The sequence below is a fragment of the Syngnathoides biaculeatus genome, chromosome 1, assembly GCF_019802595.1.
Source record: "Syngnathoides biaculeatus isolate LvHL_M chromosome 1, ASM1980259v1, whole genome shotgun sequence".
NCBI classification, from domain to species: domain Eukaryota; kingdom Metazoa; phylum Chordata; class Actinopteri; order Syngnathiformes; family Syngnathidae; genus Syngnathoides; species Syngnathoides biaculeatus.
In genome coordinates, this window is record NC_084640.1 from 103 (window position 1) to 15,499 (window position 15,397).

Consider the following 15,397-nt stretch of genomic DNA (forward strand, 5'->3'; position numbering starts at 1 on the left):
AAGTGTCGATTTAACAATTACTTTGGGTTGTTTTGAGCTGGGGCGACATGGTGTATAAGATTGAAAAGAGTTGGCCTCCCAGTTCTGAGGTCCTGGGTTCAATCACACCTGTGTGGAGTTTGCATGTTCTCCCCGTGCCTGCGTGGGTTTCCTCTGGGCACCCCGGTTTCCTCCCATACCCCAAAAACATGCATTAGTGGGACACTCTAAATTGCCCCGAGGTGGGATTGTGAGTGCAACACTTTGTCTCGATGGTGTCTCTTCTCGGTAACTGACAATTATGAATTTTGCGATTAATTTTGGTACCTTTTTGAAGATGCTTCCGTACCTGCTCCATGTGCTGCGTTACATCTCTCGTCGATTCAGTCAGTATCACATGGAGCTGCTGTTCAACTCAATCGGGGGATCCGTTATATGCACATTTTTTTAAGTTAGAAAAAGAAGTCAAAGGCATATTATATCAACTATTTTATGTTTTTCTTTTTAGCACATGCTTCTTTTATTTTAAAGGTGGATGGAACAACAACCTCAAAGTAGAACCAACAAAGCCCATTTCCTGCCTGATCATGGTTCAGTTTGGTGTTGGACCAATTGGGTCAGGCAACGCGGCAGCGCAACAAGACTGTGCCCGTTCCTGTCTGCCCTCGAGATGTCACCTGCGGTAGCAGCAGAATAATCCGGCGAGCATCCGTCCGCTTGCCTACATATCTGTGATTGTGAGCAATCATCACTATCCTGCTTGCTCAGCAGTTTTACCATTTATAGGTTTCAAGGAATATCACTTTGAGAGCAGTGTGGCTGAATGTGTCAAAAGATGTGTTCAACAGTGTTATTTTGTGTATTTTTGTGCATTACAGCAGCATCAAATAAAAAATCAAAGTTGTTTATTTTTCAAACAATGTCCTAAACTACAGGAGATTGTGCTTTTGTATTTTGTTTTTTTTTTTGTCATTTTTGAGGTGTGTTTATTTGTCGTCCTTTGTATCTTCACTTCATTCACAGGTGGGGTTCATACGAGTAGTTTGGACACGTGGTGATGATATTAAGAGGCGTTCCTATTTACTCCAGTTACATTATAAAGCCATTTCGTCTGCAATGAGTGACCATGCAACAACGATGAGGTGGATGAAGTACAATAAAATAGATAAAGCGAGTGGTATTTTGAAGATTAATTGACAAAACTACACCACAATTCCAGCCTATTCGAATCCACCCATTTTGCCAGCCTTATGCTGTTTATCGCCTTTTGCATTCCGGCATCAAACTGCCTTGTCAAAGTCATGATCACCAATGTTATCCATAAAACTGAAATGAAGGATTTTGATGGGGTGTGACCTTTAAGTTACCTTTATTTGAGGATGTTACAGTATCCAAATGCCAGGCATTCCACACCAAGTTAACAGATATGACATGCAATATGCAAGATAATTTAGTCAATACACGTGGATCCCGAACCTCTCTGCAGACTTTTTCTGTGGGTGAAAAAAATTTAGAGCGCCCCCTTCTCCAGCGAGTTATGATTTTTATTTTATTTTGATTGCGCCCCAACGCCAAGTTCGAAATGCTGCCACTCGGCACGTTTTCTGTAAATCCAGGCTGCGTCTCGTCTTCTGTTGAAAATACTTTATCTCGAATGATATGGCCCAATTTCCAGGTGGAGTTTTGTTATGAGTACAATGATTTACATTTCTTAATCGGATTCACGAATAGCAGATACTGTACATACTGTATATTAAGCATAAAGAGGCGCCAGTTGTGACGTCACGATCGTCCGATTTTTTTTTTTTTCTTCTTCTCAGGGTTAAACAGCAGTCGAAGAAGATGCCAAGAGCGGAGGTGAGCAGTTGCGCACTCAGCAGGGAGCGGCAGGTGGAAAAGTCGAATTTCATCGAAAGACCCACGTTTACGACCGCAATTCACAGGTATCCTCTGCATCTGAGCAGCTGAAGGTGAGTTTGCTCTCTCTCTCGGATTAAATTTGAACTTTAGTTGGACTTTTAAAGTTTTGGGGGCAACTCAGCCGTTGCCGTTACTGTAACCTTTGACGGTTAACTGACTTTTGAAAATATGGCAGCCACTCGAGGGAAATATTTCCATCTATATTTTGTGTCATAAATCAAGTACAGTAGTTTGTTTCAGACATCATTTTGACTTGATCAATTTGTCTGCGTTTTAATTTTGTCCAGTAAAATCTGTCGATAAAATATAGGAGTCGGCAACCTGTGACAAAAGCTTTATTAACTTTCTCTTACTTTTTGGGTACTTTCCCAAACTTTTATTTCACCAGATGTGCGTTTTGTGTCGTGTTAGCTTGTGAAAAATTTCCATCGTCGATGTGGAGAATGTGGGGTCGCCATGTTGCAGCTGCCTGAATCGGGCAGCCATTACAAATTAACCGTTCGAGCTGAGTCCTCGTTGAAGGAGCGTTTTTACGTGCATCCGTGTTGCGACCATCTGAAATTCAGTTTCTCCCAAAATACATTTGGACGAATAATTCGCTAATTCCCATATGATTTGGGGCGAAAGGGCGACGACACCCTTGACTGGTCACCAGTCAGTTGGTGGCAGGTACAGACACGGACAACCACTCGGGCTCACATTCACATCGTCACCGAGTGGAAACGAAATCCACGCTTAGTGCATTCAAGTGGGGCAAGTCACGAGAAATCGACGTTCGTTTTACATTTCTCTCACTCAAATTTAACATTTCAAAAATTGTATTATGGCGAGTCATGAAGTTCAACGTGTTTAATTTAACAAGATATAACTTTGTCATGTATTTTCAGACTAGTTTTCACCAAGCGAATTTAAGATGTACATACCCGTTTCCTTGAAGTAGGACTGGTCGGAATCAAATTGCAGATATCCTAAACTGAAGTTACAGGTAGTCTCAGCTCCGTGTAATTAACGAGCAGAGCTCCGCAACTGAATTAAACATATCTGTAACGATTAACCAAACGCACAGAATGATAAAATTGACATCTTTTGTCCTCGGCAAAATTTACTTGCAGATAGGCCATCTCTCTTTCACAAATACACCATTTAAACATAAAACTTGGTTACTTTTGGGCTGACATTGAGATTTGGTAGAGGAATTTAAGTCCCATTAAAGTGGGAAACCTATGCCCCCCCCCCCCCAAAAAAAAAAAATCATAGAAGGGGGCAAATTCTTTTAAAGCACTTTATATACAAGATCCATCACCCAGTGTATACATGCTTTGAATTTGTGATCCACCAATTCCATCCACTTCTTACAAGACTGCAAAAATCATACAGAGTAAGATGGTCTCAAGAAAATAAATGACGTTTTCTTTCTCTTGTTTTTTAGGCTCTCCAAATGAACAACATGAACAACCACAGGTCAGCCGTCCGAATGAGGGATGCCAAACGCGAACTTGATGAGAGGAATCTGAAGTTTTCACGCAGACGCACGTATGTGACTAATTAAACCATTTGAGAAGTTAAAATGTAGTTCAAAGATAAAGGACTGATTTATTGATTAAAACTGTTCTAGTGGTCCATGTTTTGCTGAGTAGCCATTGGTGGATGAATACAAGTGGAGGTCAGAATCAGCTTTCATGGCCAAGTGTGGAACAACAAAAGGAAGTTTTCTCCTTGTCAGTGCAATGGCACATGCAATATATTTGCTGGATTTAAAGTGTCCTCCTTTGCATCTTCTTTGCTTGGTTACCTCAATAACAGCATTGAAAATCATCCCTTGTTTATGTTTTTGTTTAGGTTTATCATGAGAGAGCTGATGGAGACAGAAAAGGCCTACGTGCAAAACCTGCGGAAGTGCATGGATGTGAGTGTCACTTCTTTTTCATGCATTAAAAAAATGTACAAGGAACAGAATTTAATTTTTGTGTCGCCTCATGCAGACTTACCTGTTGGAGATGACTGGCGGCAAGGAGGTGACCCCTCCAGGAATCCTCAATAAGCAGCACGTCATCTTCGGGAACATGAAGGATCTTTATGAATTTCACAAGAAGTAAGCATCAGTTGTGTCTCTTGTTTTATCAGGAGCTGTTTCTTCTCAAAAAAACAAAGCAAACCAAAATGAGCCGTTGTTGCTCCTGGTATCCAGTTGCTCCTCCCTGTTTTCGTTTTGCTCTTGGACTAAAAAAAAAAATAAAGGTGCTCAACTGTTCTCCATTCTCACTTGTAAAAAAATGCCTGACATTACAGAAATGATCACAGAGTAGAATCAAAGTTTTGTTGCACTTGCTAATGTTCTTGAATGACAACATTTATCCTGCTTTTGACTGTAATTGTACACCATTCATATTTTGAAAAATATTCATTGCGTTTCATGTCCTCTCTTTCCGTAGCATCTTTCTCAAAGACCTCCAGAAACATGAACACGTGCCAGAAGAGATTGGCCATTGTTTTGTCAAATGGGTAGGTGTCCTTTTCATAATAGCCAACATCATACGGATCCATAAATGACTCAGAAAAAAAACATAATCATTTGTTTTTTTTTTTGTTGTTGTCCTTACAGGCTGACAAATTCCAGATGTATGTGGATTACTGCATGAACAATGCCGACTCCACTCAGCTCATTCTGGACCATGCTGTAGACTATTTTGATGTAAGTTAAATGTGAAGGTGATCATTATGAGAACACAAGAATTATATTTCATTGTTTTACATGATTTTTTTTCTCTTTGCGGGCTCAACAGAAAATACAGCAGATTCACGACTTGGAACAGCCAATCTTATCCTACCTTATTATGCCCGTGCAGCGAATCACAAAATATCAGCTCTTGCTCAAGGTAAGCCCCCCCAACCACCACCACCACCACAAAAAAACATAAATTAGGTGAAAATTACTCAGCGAACCCCCCCTTTATTTCGGGGATACTATACATTCCAGACCCACCCACGAGAGGTGTTATTTCACACTATAGAAAGATAACACAGATAAAACAAAACACACTCGAGGTTTTTGAATGACCTTGTAAATTGTACTTCGGGGATTGGTTTCAAAAGACATGACACATGTTTGAAGATAATTGCTGAAAACATCTGCTGAGCAAATATATTTCTATGGCCCAAATTCCATGGATTTGGTAAACACGCCCATGTTGTTTTAACGCAGAGACAACAGATTTATTTTTCAGGATTTTGAAGCCTCATTTGAAAAACTTTGTGGGGTTTTTTAATCAGTCAAGTTTGGCCAGTTTTTAAATTATGGGATGTTCTGGATTAAAAACCCAGCAAACTCTCTAAGTGTCCTCCTGCTTTATTTAGGAGCTGCTGAGTTCCAGTGATGAAGGCAAGGTCAAGGATGCCCTGGACGTGATGCTCAGCATTCCCAAGAGAGCCAACGACGCCATGCATCTCTCCATGCTGGAAGGTAACCGAACACAGACAAGAAGATGACACATTTGTTCATTGTTGTGTTGTGATTTGCTCACGTTTTCTCCTCTCACCTCCATCAGGTTTTGCTGAGAACGTTGAGTCTCAGGGCGACCTGATCTTTCAGGAGACCATCGAGGTGTGGGACTCAAAGTGGCTGTTTCACAGGGGTCAAACAGGCCACCTCTTCCTCTTTCAAAATTGTCTGGTACTGTGCAAGGAAGTCGTGGATGGCAGTCGCCAGAACAAATACATATTCAAGCGCAAACTATTTGTAAGTCATCCTTAACACACACTTCATCAATGTGACATTCCGTATAAAGATTATCGCTGCATTGTCTCCCTAGACGTCCGAGTTGGAGGTGGAAGACCACAAAAGAGACCCCTGCAAGTTTGTTGTTTGTGTGGGACACACACGGTCGTCGAAAAAGATTGTTCTGAAGGTAAGACGCTCTTCCTCTCCTCCTTTCCAATAAACACCTTTAAGGTTTGAACCATGTTGGAGAGCCACACATCATACTGCAATTAAAATGTTTTTGTTTATGCGAAGTATCCATGCTGGCCATTTGTGTCTACCGTATTTCTTTTTTTTTGTTGTTGTCATCCTTAACCATAATTATTCTCTCGATGTGTTTGTGTTTACTGTATTTGGTATTTTTAGCACAATTAAAAATAAAATATTGAGTATTTTAATTGCATACAAACACATATGTGAACTAAAACTCCAGCTGATAAAAGATGCTCATGTAGTTTGTTCAGACTTGTGAGATCGACAGACAGAAACGACAATTTGCAAAAGCAGTTGATGATTTGCAAGTGGCTCAAACCTTCGATTATGCTCGTTCTTCATAGGCATCCAGAAGACAGAATCAGGAGGACTGGGTCAACCGGATCAAGGAGGTGATCCGAGAGCGCTCGGCGTACCACCACAAGTGCCTTGTGAAGGCACCTGACAGCAAAGGTAACAATGAGCTCAAAAAGGTCTCAAGGCACTGCGAAATATTCCCTTACCTTGTGATATGATCGGCATCCATTCACGCACTTTCCGAGCTGTTTATCCTCACAAGGGTCGCGGGAGAGCGAGTCAATATGAAATGTAATTTGCCCATTATTGTGCACTTGAATGCAGCTTTCATCGGGCAAGGGGGGGGACACACACCCTGAAATGGTCACCAGCCAATCAATTGCAGAGAAAACAGGAACAAACAACTCACTCACAGTCACACCTCAGGATAATTTTGAGTCTGTAATTCATTCATGTTTCGGGGATATGGCAGGAAAATGGAGTGCTTGGAGAAAAGCCACGTAGGGATGGGGAGAACGTGCAACTTCCACACAGAATGGCCAGGATTCGAATCCCATCTTCAGAACTGTGAGGCAGACGCTCTCATCAGTCGTCCACTGTTCCACCATATTATAGTCTAATATCATAGGCGCAGGTGGAGGGGGCAGCTGGGAAGCGTGAAAGATGTTTACTTAAGAGTAGTGCACTTATTTAGATCTTCATCCATCCATCCATTTTCTGGGCTGCTTATCCTCACAAGACTCACGAGAATGCTGGATGGGCAGGAGGCGGTGTACACCCCAAACTGGTTGCCACCCAATCGCATCGCACAGACAAACAAACAATCATTCACACCTGGGGAAAATTTAGAGTCTTAATTAACCTCCCATGCATGTTTTTGGGATGGAAACTGGAGTGCCCACCCAGGCACAGGGAACATGCAAACTCCAAACATGCGGGGCTGGGATTTGAATCCCGGACCTCAGAACTGTTCAGAGGACACTCTCACCAGTTGCACCGTGCCGCCCTTTTTTTTTTACATCTTGAAGTGCTTATTAGCCACGCCGAATCTGCACTGAGTAACACATTTAATGTGGCTTCACTTCAACTAACATTTAAGTTATTGGTTCACGTTGATTATGTGGTTCTGTAACTTGTGTATCATGTATTACCAAGTAATGCGTACGGTTAAGCTTTTCGTACCATGGATAAGTGTCATTACTTGTACGTGATGAGTGATATTACTTCATCTGGTGGAACAAACTAAAATACTTATGTGTAATCTCACTGAGTCACTGTTGAAATCAGATGCCTGTAATCAGGAAAGTAATCAAGATACATATCAACTCGAGTAAAATAACTGTTTCTTTTTCAAGGTACCCATGGCAACACCGGCCACCACGACGCTGCAGCAAAGAGGAAGGGGAAGAGAGTCCCACGTCAGTGCCCCTTCCTCAACCAGGCAGAAATCGACATGGGAGGGGTGTCTGGCCAACTTGGGGGACCCTGGCTAAAGTGTTCCAACCGTGGCTTATCTGTATATTTGTAAATTTATAAAATATATTTTACAAAATAAACTGCCATTGGCAAGTATACACAATGTTTTTGTCCTTATTTTATCGTACGTATGTTTGTGTGGACATGGATTTAAAGAAATTAGGATTTGGCACAAGAGCTTTTATCATCTTGTGTTTCTGATGCATTTGGCAACTCCCTTCAGAGGTTTATATATGATCAAAAGAAGGATGACACTTTATAGCTCTTAATATTTTAGAATTGTCCAGGTTTTGATCTTCTTCAGGCATGAATTCATCTCATTTTTACTATTTTAAAGAATATCACCTTTATGAACTAGCAACATATTGCAATAAGCAACCATTTTTTGGTTCCAAAAACTATTTTTTAAGATGAGTGCTGAAACCATATGCAAAGACTTAATAACAGTACAGTTCTGAGTTGTTGAGACAATGTGGCAGTGCAGACTGCGAGTATCATTTTTGTCCACTTGGGGTCACCTTGCTCACACAAACAGTGTTCCTGTTTTTTTTTTTCTGTGAAAGGTTTCTTCCATGCAAGTACTGTTTATTTCTTCATCTCTCAGGAATATATTGCCACTTTGTTGAGCTTTGCCAAACACTGCGGAGAAAAATCACCCTACCACTCATTTTGAGTATTTCAATTTTCCAATGTGCAGTTTTGGTCAGGAAGTCGAGTGATGTCAAGCATTATGTTGGGCACATTCCATCCATTACCCAAAGCAAAATGATCTTTCATGCTTAGTTTAAAGATGGAATACACGGAATGCGGGAGCATGTCCTGACGTACTTGGGTCTTTGTCTCGGTGAAAATAAATTTCATCAACAAAGAAGCGCGGATGAACCCCAATGTGCAGGCACCGAGCCACCTGCTCAGCGCCTCCAGAGTGGAAGAGAGTCCAAACCTCTCAAGAGGACTGGGACCAGATCCCAAGCGGTGTGTGGAGGCGAGTGTGACTGTAAATAGTCGGAATTTCTCCACCTCACACACTAGCTCGGGCTCTTTCCCTGCCAGAGAGGTGATGTTCCACATCCCTCGAGGCAGCTTCTTCAGCCGGGGATCGGATCGCCTCGGTCCCTGCCTCCAGCCACCTCCAGCTCGCACTGCTCCAGTCACCCTCAGGCCCCTCCCACTGGTGGTCAATTATTTTCTGCCAGCCACCCAGAAGAATAAAACAATTTGCGCCCCCACCCCACCCCCGACGATAAATATTGACATTTGTCTATGAAATTGTTTTATGTACAGCTCTGCATCACATTGTATGCATTCGTGGGCAGCGTCCCATTTTTGGGACGAGATTTCTAAATTAGTAAATGTCTGATATCTCGTATAACCATAAACGAAAAAGAAGTGTTATTTCCTTGATTGTGGCCTGTTAGGAGACTTTTATCTCAATAAGGCAAAAAATAAAAATGCCACCCTGCCCACGAATGGGTTAAAGAAAACAAAAAATAAACTCGAAAGAAATATAGTTCAATTTACAGCAAATAATAACTTTATTAACACTGTTATTTAGTCTGTAACAGAAAATATTTTAATCACATCAATTTCCCTTAAATTAAAAAAAATCCTTGTTTAAACTAAATATTTTGACCGACACTTGATCGTGAAAAATAAAATCAATAAATAACTTCAAATTCAGTTCAGCAACATGAATTCGAAAGGACAATATATAAAAGACTTTAACGGACAACACAAAGATGAATAAATCTTCTTGTCGGCAACATTCGGCACGTTTTCGCTGAAAATAAATCCAGCGACTGGGGTGTTATGTCTTGAAGTGGCGCATGAATTTATTTGGCTTCATGCTGCCAACATATTTCGACAAGTAAATACACCCGTCTTTCCGGACCAGTTAATTCTCTTTCATTCTATTATAGATTGAAGTGCAATTCATAAATTCATCCATATTTCAATTTTCTTAGCCGTTTGTCATCACAAGGGTCGCGGGAGTGCCGGAGCCAATCCCAACGGGCAGTCGGCAGGGTATACCCCGGACTGGTTGCCAGATAGTTGCAGGGCACACGAAGACAGACAACAGTCGCACTCACAATCACACCTATGGGCAATTTGGAGTGTCCAAATAATGGAGTGAATTAATGGTGCATGTTTTTGGGATGTGGGAGGAGAAAAGCCATGCAGGTACTTGGAGAAGGTGCAAACTCCACACAAGCAGGGCCGCGACTGAACCCTGGACCCCAGAACTGTGAGGCCAACTCCTGACTGCAGCTTCACCGTGCCGCCAGTGATATTTATTTCTGAAAAATATGTTTTTTCTTTTCTTTTCGGGTAGTAAGGCTTTGTATCAGAGGTATATCCATGGGTGGATTTATGACAAGAATTTGTTGATGAAACAAGATACCTAGGGTCAATTTAGAGTGTCCAAATAATGTTGCATGTTTTTGTGGGATGTGGGAGGAAACCGGAGTGCCCGGAGTAAACCCACACAGGCACGGGGAGAACATGCAAACTCCTCACAGGCGGGGTCGGGATTCATCCCAGTTCATGCTTGACGTGTTCAAGTAACCACACCAATACCGCGAATTACTTTGCAAAATGACAACATTATTTGGGACAGAAAAAAAAGTGTTGGTTTTCGTGAGTAAACCTTTTTTTATCCAGTTACCATTTGCATCACAAGTTTGAGGAAACACACACAAAATAGAATAAATAAAATACACACGTGACGCAATTGATGAAAAAATACGTTTATTTTTAAAGTTTGAAAGAAAATTATGAGCTCGTACGGCCATCCGCAACAACTTCCTGCACCTCCACTGCCTCCACAAGCCCGAATAAGGCCGAGGTCACGTCAGTGCCAACCCGCGAGAAAAAAGTGGAAACAAAGTCCTCGTTGGGCCCTGTTGGGGTCACTGGGGCCGGTACAGCCAAGTCTGGGGGTACTGGAACCGGTCCAGCCAAGTGTGGCGCATTCACTGCAAACATAAAAATGGACGTCAGACGTGAGTTATGAAATTACTTTCAAAATGATAGGTTGTCATGCTCACTTTGCAGAGGGATGAACTGTGAGGGGCAGTCAAGAATTTGGTTCAGAATGTAAAGGTTGCAGTCCACTTTGCACTTAAAGGCGAAATTATAAAAAGAGGTATTGAGGAAAATTTGGGCCTGCTTGAAAATTTGACGACGTATTTTTGGTAATGCGGACCAAACGCTGACACCAGTCGTACAAACCGTGGGATCTTTTTTTTACCTATTAATGTTACCTATCTATTTTTATGCGTAACCCTTTATACCAGGGGACTCAAACTGGTGGCCCGCGGGCCATTTTCGGCCCTCGATATACTCTAGGTAGATTGATGGTGACTAAAAACAGGTACTCAGATAGAGTGTACTCACGGCTGAGATGATTTTCCCTCAGATGGTTTTGGCTGCTGACTGCACGGCACCACTTCCTCTTTGGCCTTCTCCTCTAAACAAAAACAACAAACAAAAAGTAGAAAAAAAAACATTGGAGTAATTGGCTCCCCTTGGCTCCACTGTATCACGAGTAAATAAATCTGGGACTCACATAGTTGTTCCAGTCCGGGTACATGGCGGCGTGGATCCGGCTGAGCTGCTCAGATTTAATATAATATTCCAGCTGCTCAGCCAGCGACAGCGACTCCCACTGTGGACACAATCAAAGAGTCAGCGCGCAATGGCAAAATGACAGCAGACGAGCTCGGACGAGGACGTCATGGTGGCAAACACACTCACCATCTGACCCAGGAGGGTGTTGATGGTGGCGCTGTCTTCCCCTTCCGCAGAAGCCATGACAACAGGTCGCTGCTCTTTCATGAAGAGCGTGAAGGCGTTGGGCGGCTTCCTGATGTCAGGCCCGGCTCTTGCGGGGGCTTTTTTCGTTTTGGGCCTAAAAAATAAAACAAAGCTTCAGTACGTCGCGTCTGAGTATGGGCCGGGAAAGACGATTTAAAAAGAATACGCGACTTACTTGGAGATCGCTGGCTCAACCACAGGAGGAACGACACCCACGGGGACCAGTTTGTAGAAGGTCTGCCCGATGCTGAAGCGGGAAAAGAGCCAAGACGTCAAAACACGACACGAACAAGATGGAGACACCTGCGTGTGTGTGACTTACATGACTCCGAAAGAGACGTCAACGGTCGCAACTGGCGGTGCGCTGCTGACCTGGGGAACAAAAAAAGTTACAATTTAGTAATAACCAGTGACTATAATCCTTCAACGGCAATAATAACGGGATCGCGCAGTCAGATAATGAAGTAATCGAAATACATTGTCAGAAACGAAGTTTGATGCAATGCCTTTCTTGAACCGAAGCGTCGCGTGATCGCCCCCCCCCCCAAAAAAAAAAAAAACGGTTACTTGAGTGTATGAATTACGATGGATTATTACTGTATGTAAAAACGGTTTGCTTATGTTCCAATATTTTGCTACGTGCGCATTTTAGAGTCACGAAAGCGTCGTCTGCCTTACCTGCTGTTGTTGGTTGTCGACCAAATTCGGGCTCATCGTCTGCCAAGCTTGGTTGTCCATCTTCGTCTTCGTCTGCTCGAGGAATGTTCACGGATTTTTTCTTGATTCCGATTTATTAGGATTACTGGGACCGCCCTCATATGTCAATCCGCCAATCACGTCGAACCCTTTTGGTGACGTCAGTCGTCAACCTGCTGGAGCGATCCTTAAGCTAACTCGCCAGCTAACTAACTGCAGGGCGTTTTTTTTTTGTCGCTGACAAACCCCAGAAAAATAAAAAGGCCTCTTTATAGCCGAAAGCGACTGCATTTAAAATAGCAGCCAGATCGGGGTAGTGTCACAAGACAGTTTGTGTCCAACTTTTTCTCGAGATCGAAGCCTCCGAATGGAACCTGGATGCGTGGCCGACTTGGACCAGTCCTCGGCCTGATTCGAGCACCTTGAGGCACCGAAAGTGGAAGGAAGCTGCCGCGGGTGGGCGTAGTAGACTATAAGTTTCTTTCACATTTTAAAAATAAACCCGTGTTTTTTTTTCATCATTTGCTAAGTTTTTCTTCTCTCGATGAGTGTTTTTACAAGTGCATTTTATTCATTATATTTTGTGTGTTGCGATGCAAATGGCAACTGCATAGATAAAAATAGGTGACAACAAACGCACTTTTTTCTTCTGTTTCTTCATTTTGCAAAAGTAATTTTTGGGGTATCTACTTTTAACACGTGAGGCGCATTGCGATACCTTTGACAGCAGCGAACGTACCTGTAAGCCACTTCAAGACAAGTTCTATTCATTCCCACATGGGGGCACGGCTACCCGATTGGACCTGGAACGAGAACCAGCAAGAGGTCAATGTTTGCTCAATCTATTCAAGCCATTATCTGGTCCAATTTTGTGTGATATAAAGATCCCACGACTCGAAATGAAAACTTTCCAATATATCTCCACCTATATCGCCACAGTCGGTCAAATGCATCGCAACACAGCCAGTTTGATTAGTCTGGTGAGGTTCATACAGCAAGAATAAAATGTATACCTAATTCAAATAAATTAAACTTTGCAAAAACACCATGCTGCTTCATATCAAACAGCTTTAAAAGCACAGAAAGTCAAATCCTTTTTTTTTTACAAATGCATTATTAAGAAAATTCTAAATTTATCATCTTGAACAATACAAATATTAGTTCACAGTCAAGAAACTCATCAACATTTAAGATCAATGATGGTGTATACAGATGACAGAATTGATAAAAGACATTTGTAAACACATTTATAGAGGCTATTCACGTGTGGAAAATTGTAAAACATTTATAAAAAGGCAACGCATAGGTTATGAACAATTTGTAAAAACCTTTGAAATAGAAATTAATTTATATTTTCCAGCCAGAATCAGGGTGGCGAGGAGGATGCCTCAGCCGCTTCAACCGCATCCCAGGCAAGCCTTTCAGCTCCATGACTAGGGCAGAGGTCAGGGCCACCTCGGGGTCCCGCATCCAGTCCAGCGCTCCATGTTGATGAGCAAGAGGACCTCACCTGCGCAGATCAGGGCCCATCATGCAGGACAGAAGTGCCTGTTGAGGAGGAGAGGAAGGACCCCTCGGCTGCCTCCAAATGCTTCTCACTGCCCGAACGAGGCAGAGGTCGTCGTGTGAATGACTTTGGGACTCACGTAGTCAAGGTCCAGTCAAAATAATCCGGCTGAGCCTCCATCGCGGACATCATCAAAGTGTCAGTGCACATATGGAGAACAATGCCAGACAAGCTAAGCGAAAAAAAACCTACAAACACATTAAGACACAGTTATTGAACAACATGAAGTGTGTGAAAATGCAAATATTTAAGGCATCATACACATTATATGATATTTATATATAGTCATATTATTCTTAATTAAATGTACTCTGACTTGAAATACATTTTTGCTTCTCTAGCTACCCCTCCATTTCCTTCATCAGTCACTCTGATTTTTATACAGCGGTAACGGCAAATATGTAAAAAGGCGGCCAGCTAAATCCTTGAAAAAAATCTTGAAAACTTGGGCTAAACACAAGACATGTACCGCCATTTGGCATTTGCTCCAATTTCACAATATGTTTGAATGTAATACTGCTGTGAGATGAATTGAACTAATTTGTGTTTATCAAAAAGAAAAAACAACTCAAAACGCTACAATTAAGAGTCTCACGGAAGGTCTTTTTTTCCAAGCCAAATCTTCCTCTTGTTTCTACTCTGGCAAGTTTTTTGTACACTCGTTTTGAACATTGTGTCTCTGAAAAAGGCGTCCACGTCGCAAGCCCATGCGAGAAGACTCACCATATTGTGATGTCGCCAGAAGGTAAAAAGATGCCTTTTTTCTCAATGTGTTTCCCTCGAAGTGTACTGGACAAAATGTCGGTCATGGTCGTTGTCAGTTAGCTTAGCTCGCGCGTTAGCTTCGCCATTGCTGCTCCTCTCGCTAGAGGAATGACGTCACCCAGAGCAGCTCTTCACCGTGAGATGTTTTGGCGAGTGGAACCGAACTTTAATAGTAACGGGATAATGCAAGTCGATTCATACATCAATCTAAAAATGTGCACATGGAGTATTTTAGAACATGTCATCAACAACATCGTTTTAAGTCTTTACACAAAGCTTTGTTTCCGTCTTTTTCATTCTTCGATAAATCCACAAGGTGCTCATTTTACACCTGCATTTGCTCTTTGGGCGGAGCTGCCATTTTAGAACGTTTTTCATTTGGATAAAAGGACAGAGACAATTCATGTAAAATGTTAAATACTGAAAACCTTGTACATTTCAGGTCATTTATTTTGATTTAAAATGCATAAGAAGGGGGGGGGGACTTCATTTTGGTTCCACGTGTACGCTTAGTTGTTGGAGGAAACAGTTGATTGAAACACTTCAGGAGCTGAGTTCGCGAGTACTGTACTCAGAAGAGAAAAACAGTTTTTTTTTTCATAATATTGTGAAACTTTATTCCCTTTGGCTCAATGTGGCCAAGCAATGAGGTAAATATTTTGATAGCTGCTTTCATAAATCTTTCGTTGACAGTCCACATTTGTGCGCTACTTGAGTTGCATGGTTCTGAGGGCATTGTTGGAGCAATATTTGGACAGATAAAGCCATATTTATTTGCAGGACTGGATGTGCATTGAACCCTAGGAACGATTTTAGCCTTGATTGAACTCGAAAAGAATAACATTGGGTTTAAAAGATCCAATCATAAAATAATGGTGTTTCTTATTTTGCATTTGAGGAATTATAGTTAC

At 42.0% G+C, this 15,397-nt stretch overlaps 2 protein-coding genes across 18 annotated transcripts; one reads left to right on the forward strand and one right to left on the reverse strand.

Annotated features, from left to right (window-relative positions):
* The first annotated feature begins 263 nt into the window (after positions 1 to 263).
* LOC133492398 (triple functional domain protein-like) lies at positions 264 to 14,520 on the forward strand. Of its 16 annotated transcripts, XR_009794779.1 has the most exons (15): positions 1,800 to 1,836; positions 1,923 to 1,949; positions 3,329 to 3,432; positions 3,537 to 3,617; positions 3,739 to 3,805; positions 3,882 to 3,991; positions 4,332 to 4,401; positions 4,502 to 4,591; positions 4,683 to 4,775; positions 5,254 to 5,359; positions 5,445 to 5,635; positions 5,709 to 5,804; positions 6,214 to 6,322; positions 13,518 to 13,859; positions 14,410 to 14,520. XR_009794779.1 is itself a non-coding variant. In XM_061820293.1 (14 exons), exons 4-14 carry the CDS (start codon positions 3,547 to 3,549, stop codon positions 7,692 to 7,694), a joined length of 1,176 nt encoding a protein of 391 aa, XP_061676277.1. In that variant the 5' UTR covers positions 264 to 716; positions 1,800 to 1,949; positions 3,329 to 3,432; positions 3,515 to 3,546; the 3' UTR covers positions 7,695 to 7,994. The 16 variants fall into 16 exon arrangements, 15 of the variants coding, with proteins under 15 accessions (XP_061676277.1, XP_061677849.1, XP_061670326.1 ...); XM_061820293.1 differs by lacking the exons at positions 13,518 to 13,859; positions 14,410 to 14,520 and adding exons at positions 264 to 716; positions 7,522 to 7,994 and having other exon boundaries at positions 1,800 to 1,949; positions 3,515 to 3,617; XM_061821865.1 differs by lacking the exons at positions 13,518 to 13,859; positions 14,410 to 14,520 and adding exons at positions 264 to 716; positions 7,522 to 7,994 and having other exon boundaries at positions 1,800 to 1,949; positions 3,515 to 3,602.
* LOC133503429 (transcription factor 7-like 1) lies at positions 10,374 to 13,508 on the reverse strand. Of its 2 annotated transcripts, XM_061826241.1 has the most exons (8): positions 12,137 to 12,917; positions 11,781 to 11,830; positions 11,634 to 11,705; positions 11,399 to 11,552; positions 11,211 to 11,309; positions 11,039 to 11,111; positions 10,597 to 10,617; positions 10,374 to 10,566 (listed from the first exon to the last, which is right to left on the reverse strand). In XM_061826241.1, exons 1-8 carry the CDS (start codon positions 12,194 to 12,196, stop codon positions 10,415 to 10,417), a joined length of 681 nt encoding a protein of 226 aa, XP_061682225.1. In that variant the 5' UTR covers positions 12,197 to 12,917; the 3' UTR covers positions 10,374 to 10,414. The 2 variants fall into 2 exon arrangements, with proteins under 2 accessions (XP_061682225.1, XP_061681426.1); XM_061825442.1 differs by having other exon boundaries at positions 10,374 to 10,617; positions 12,137 to 13,508.
* Positions 14,521 to 15,397: the final 877 nt, after the last annotated feature.

Coding starts and splice junctions, on each gene's coding strand:
- LOC133503429 (XM_061825442.1), bottom strand. CDS start 12,196: ATGGACAACCAAGCTTGGCAGACGATGAGCCCGAATTTGGTCGACAAC. Junction 11,553..11,633: donor GTTGAGCCAGCGATCTCCAA/GTAAGTCGCGTA, acceptor TTTATTTTTTAG/GCCCAAAACGAAAAAAGCCC. Junction 10,618..11,038: donor GAGGGAAAATCATCTCAGCC/GTGAGTACACTC, acceptor TTATGTTTGCAG/TGAATGCGCCACACTTGGCT.
- LOC133492398 (XM_061808236.1), top strand. Junction 1,950..3,328: donor CTGCATCTGAGCAGCTGAAG/GTGAGTTTGCTC, acceptor CTTGTTTTTTAG/GCTCTCCAAATGAACAACAT. Junction 3,618..3,738: donor CAAAAGGAAGTTTTCTCCTT/GTCAGTGCAATG, acceptor GTTTTTGTTTAG/GTTTATCATGAGAGAGCTGA.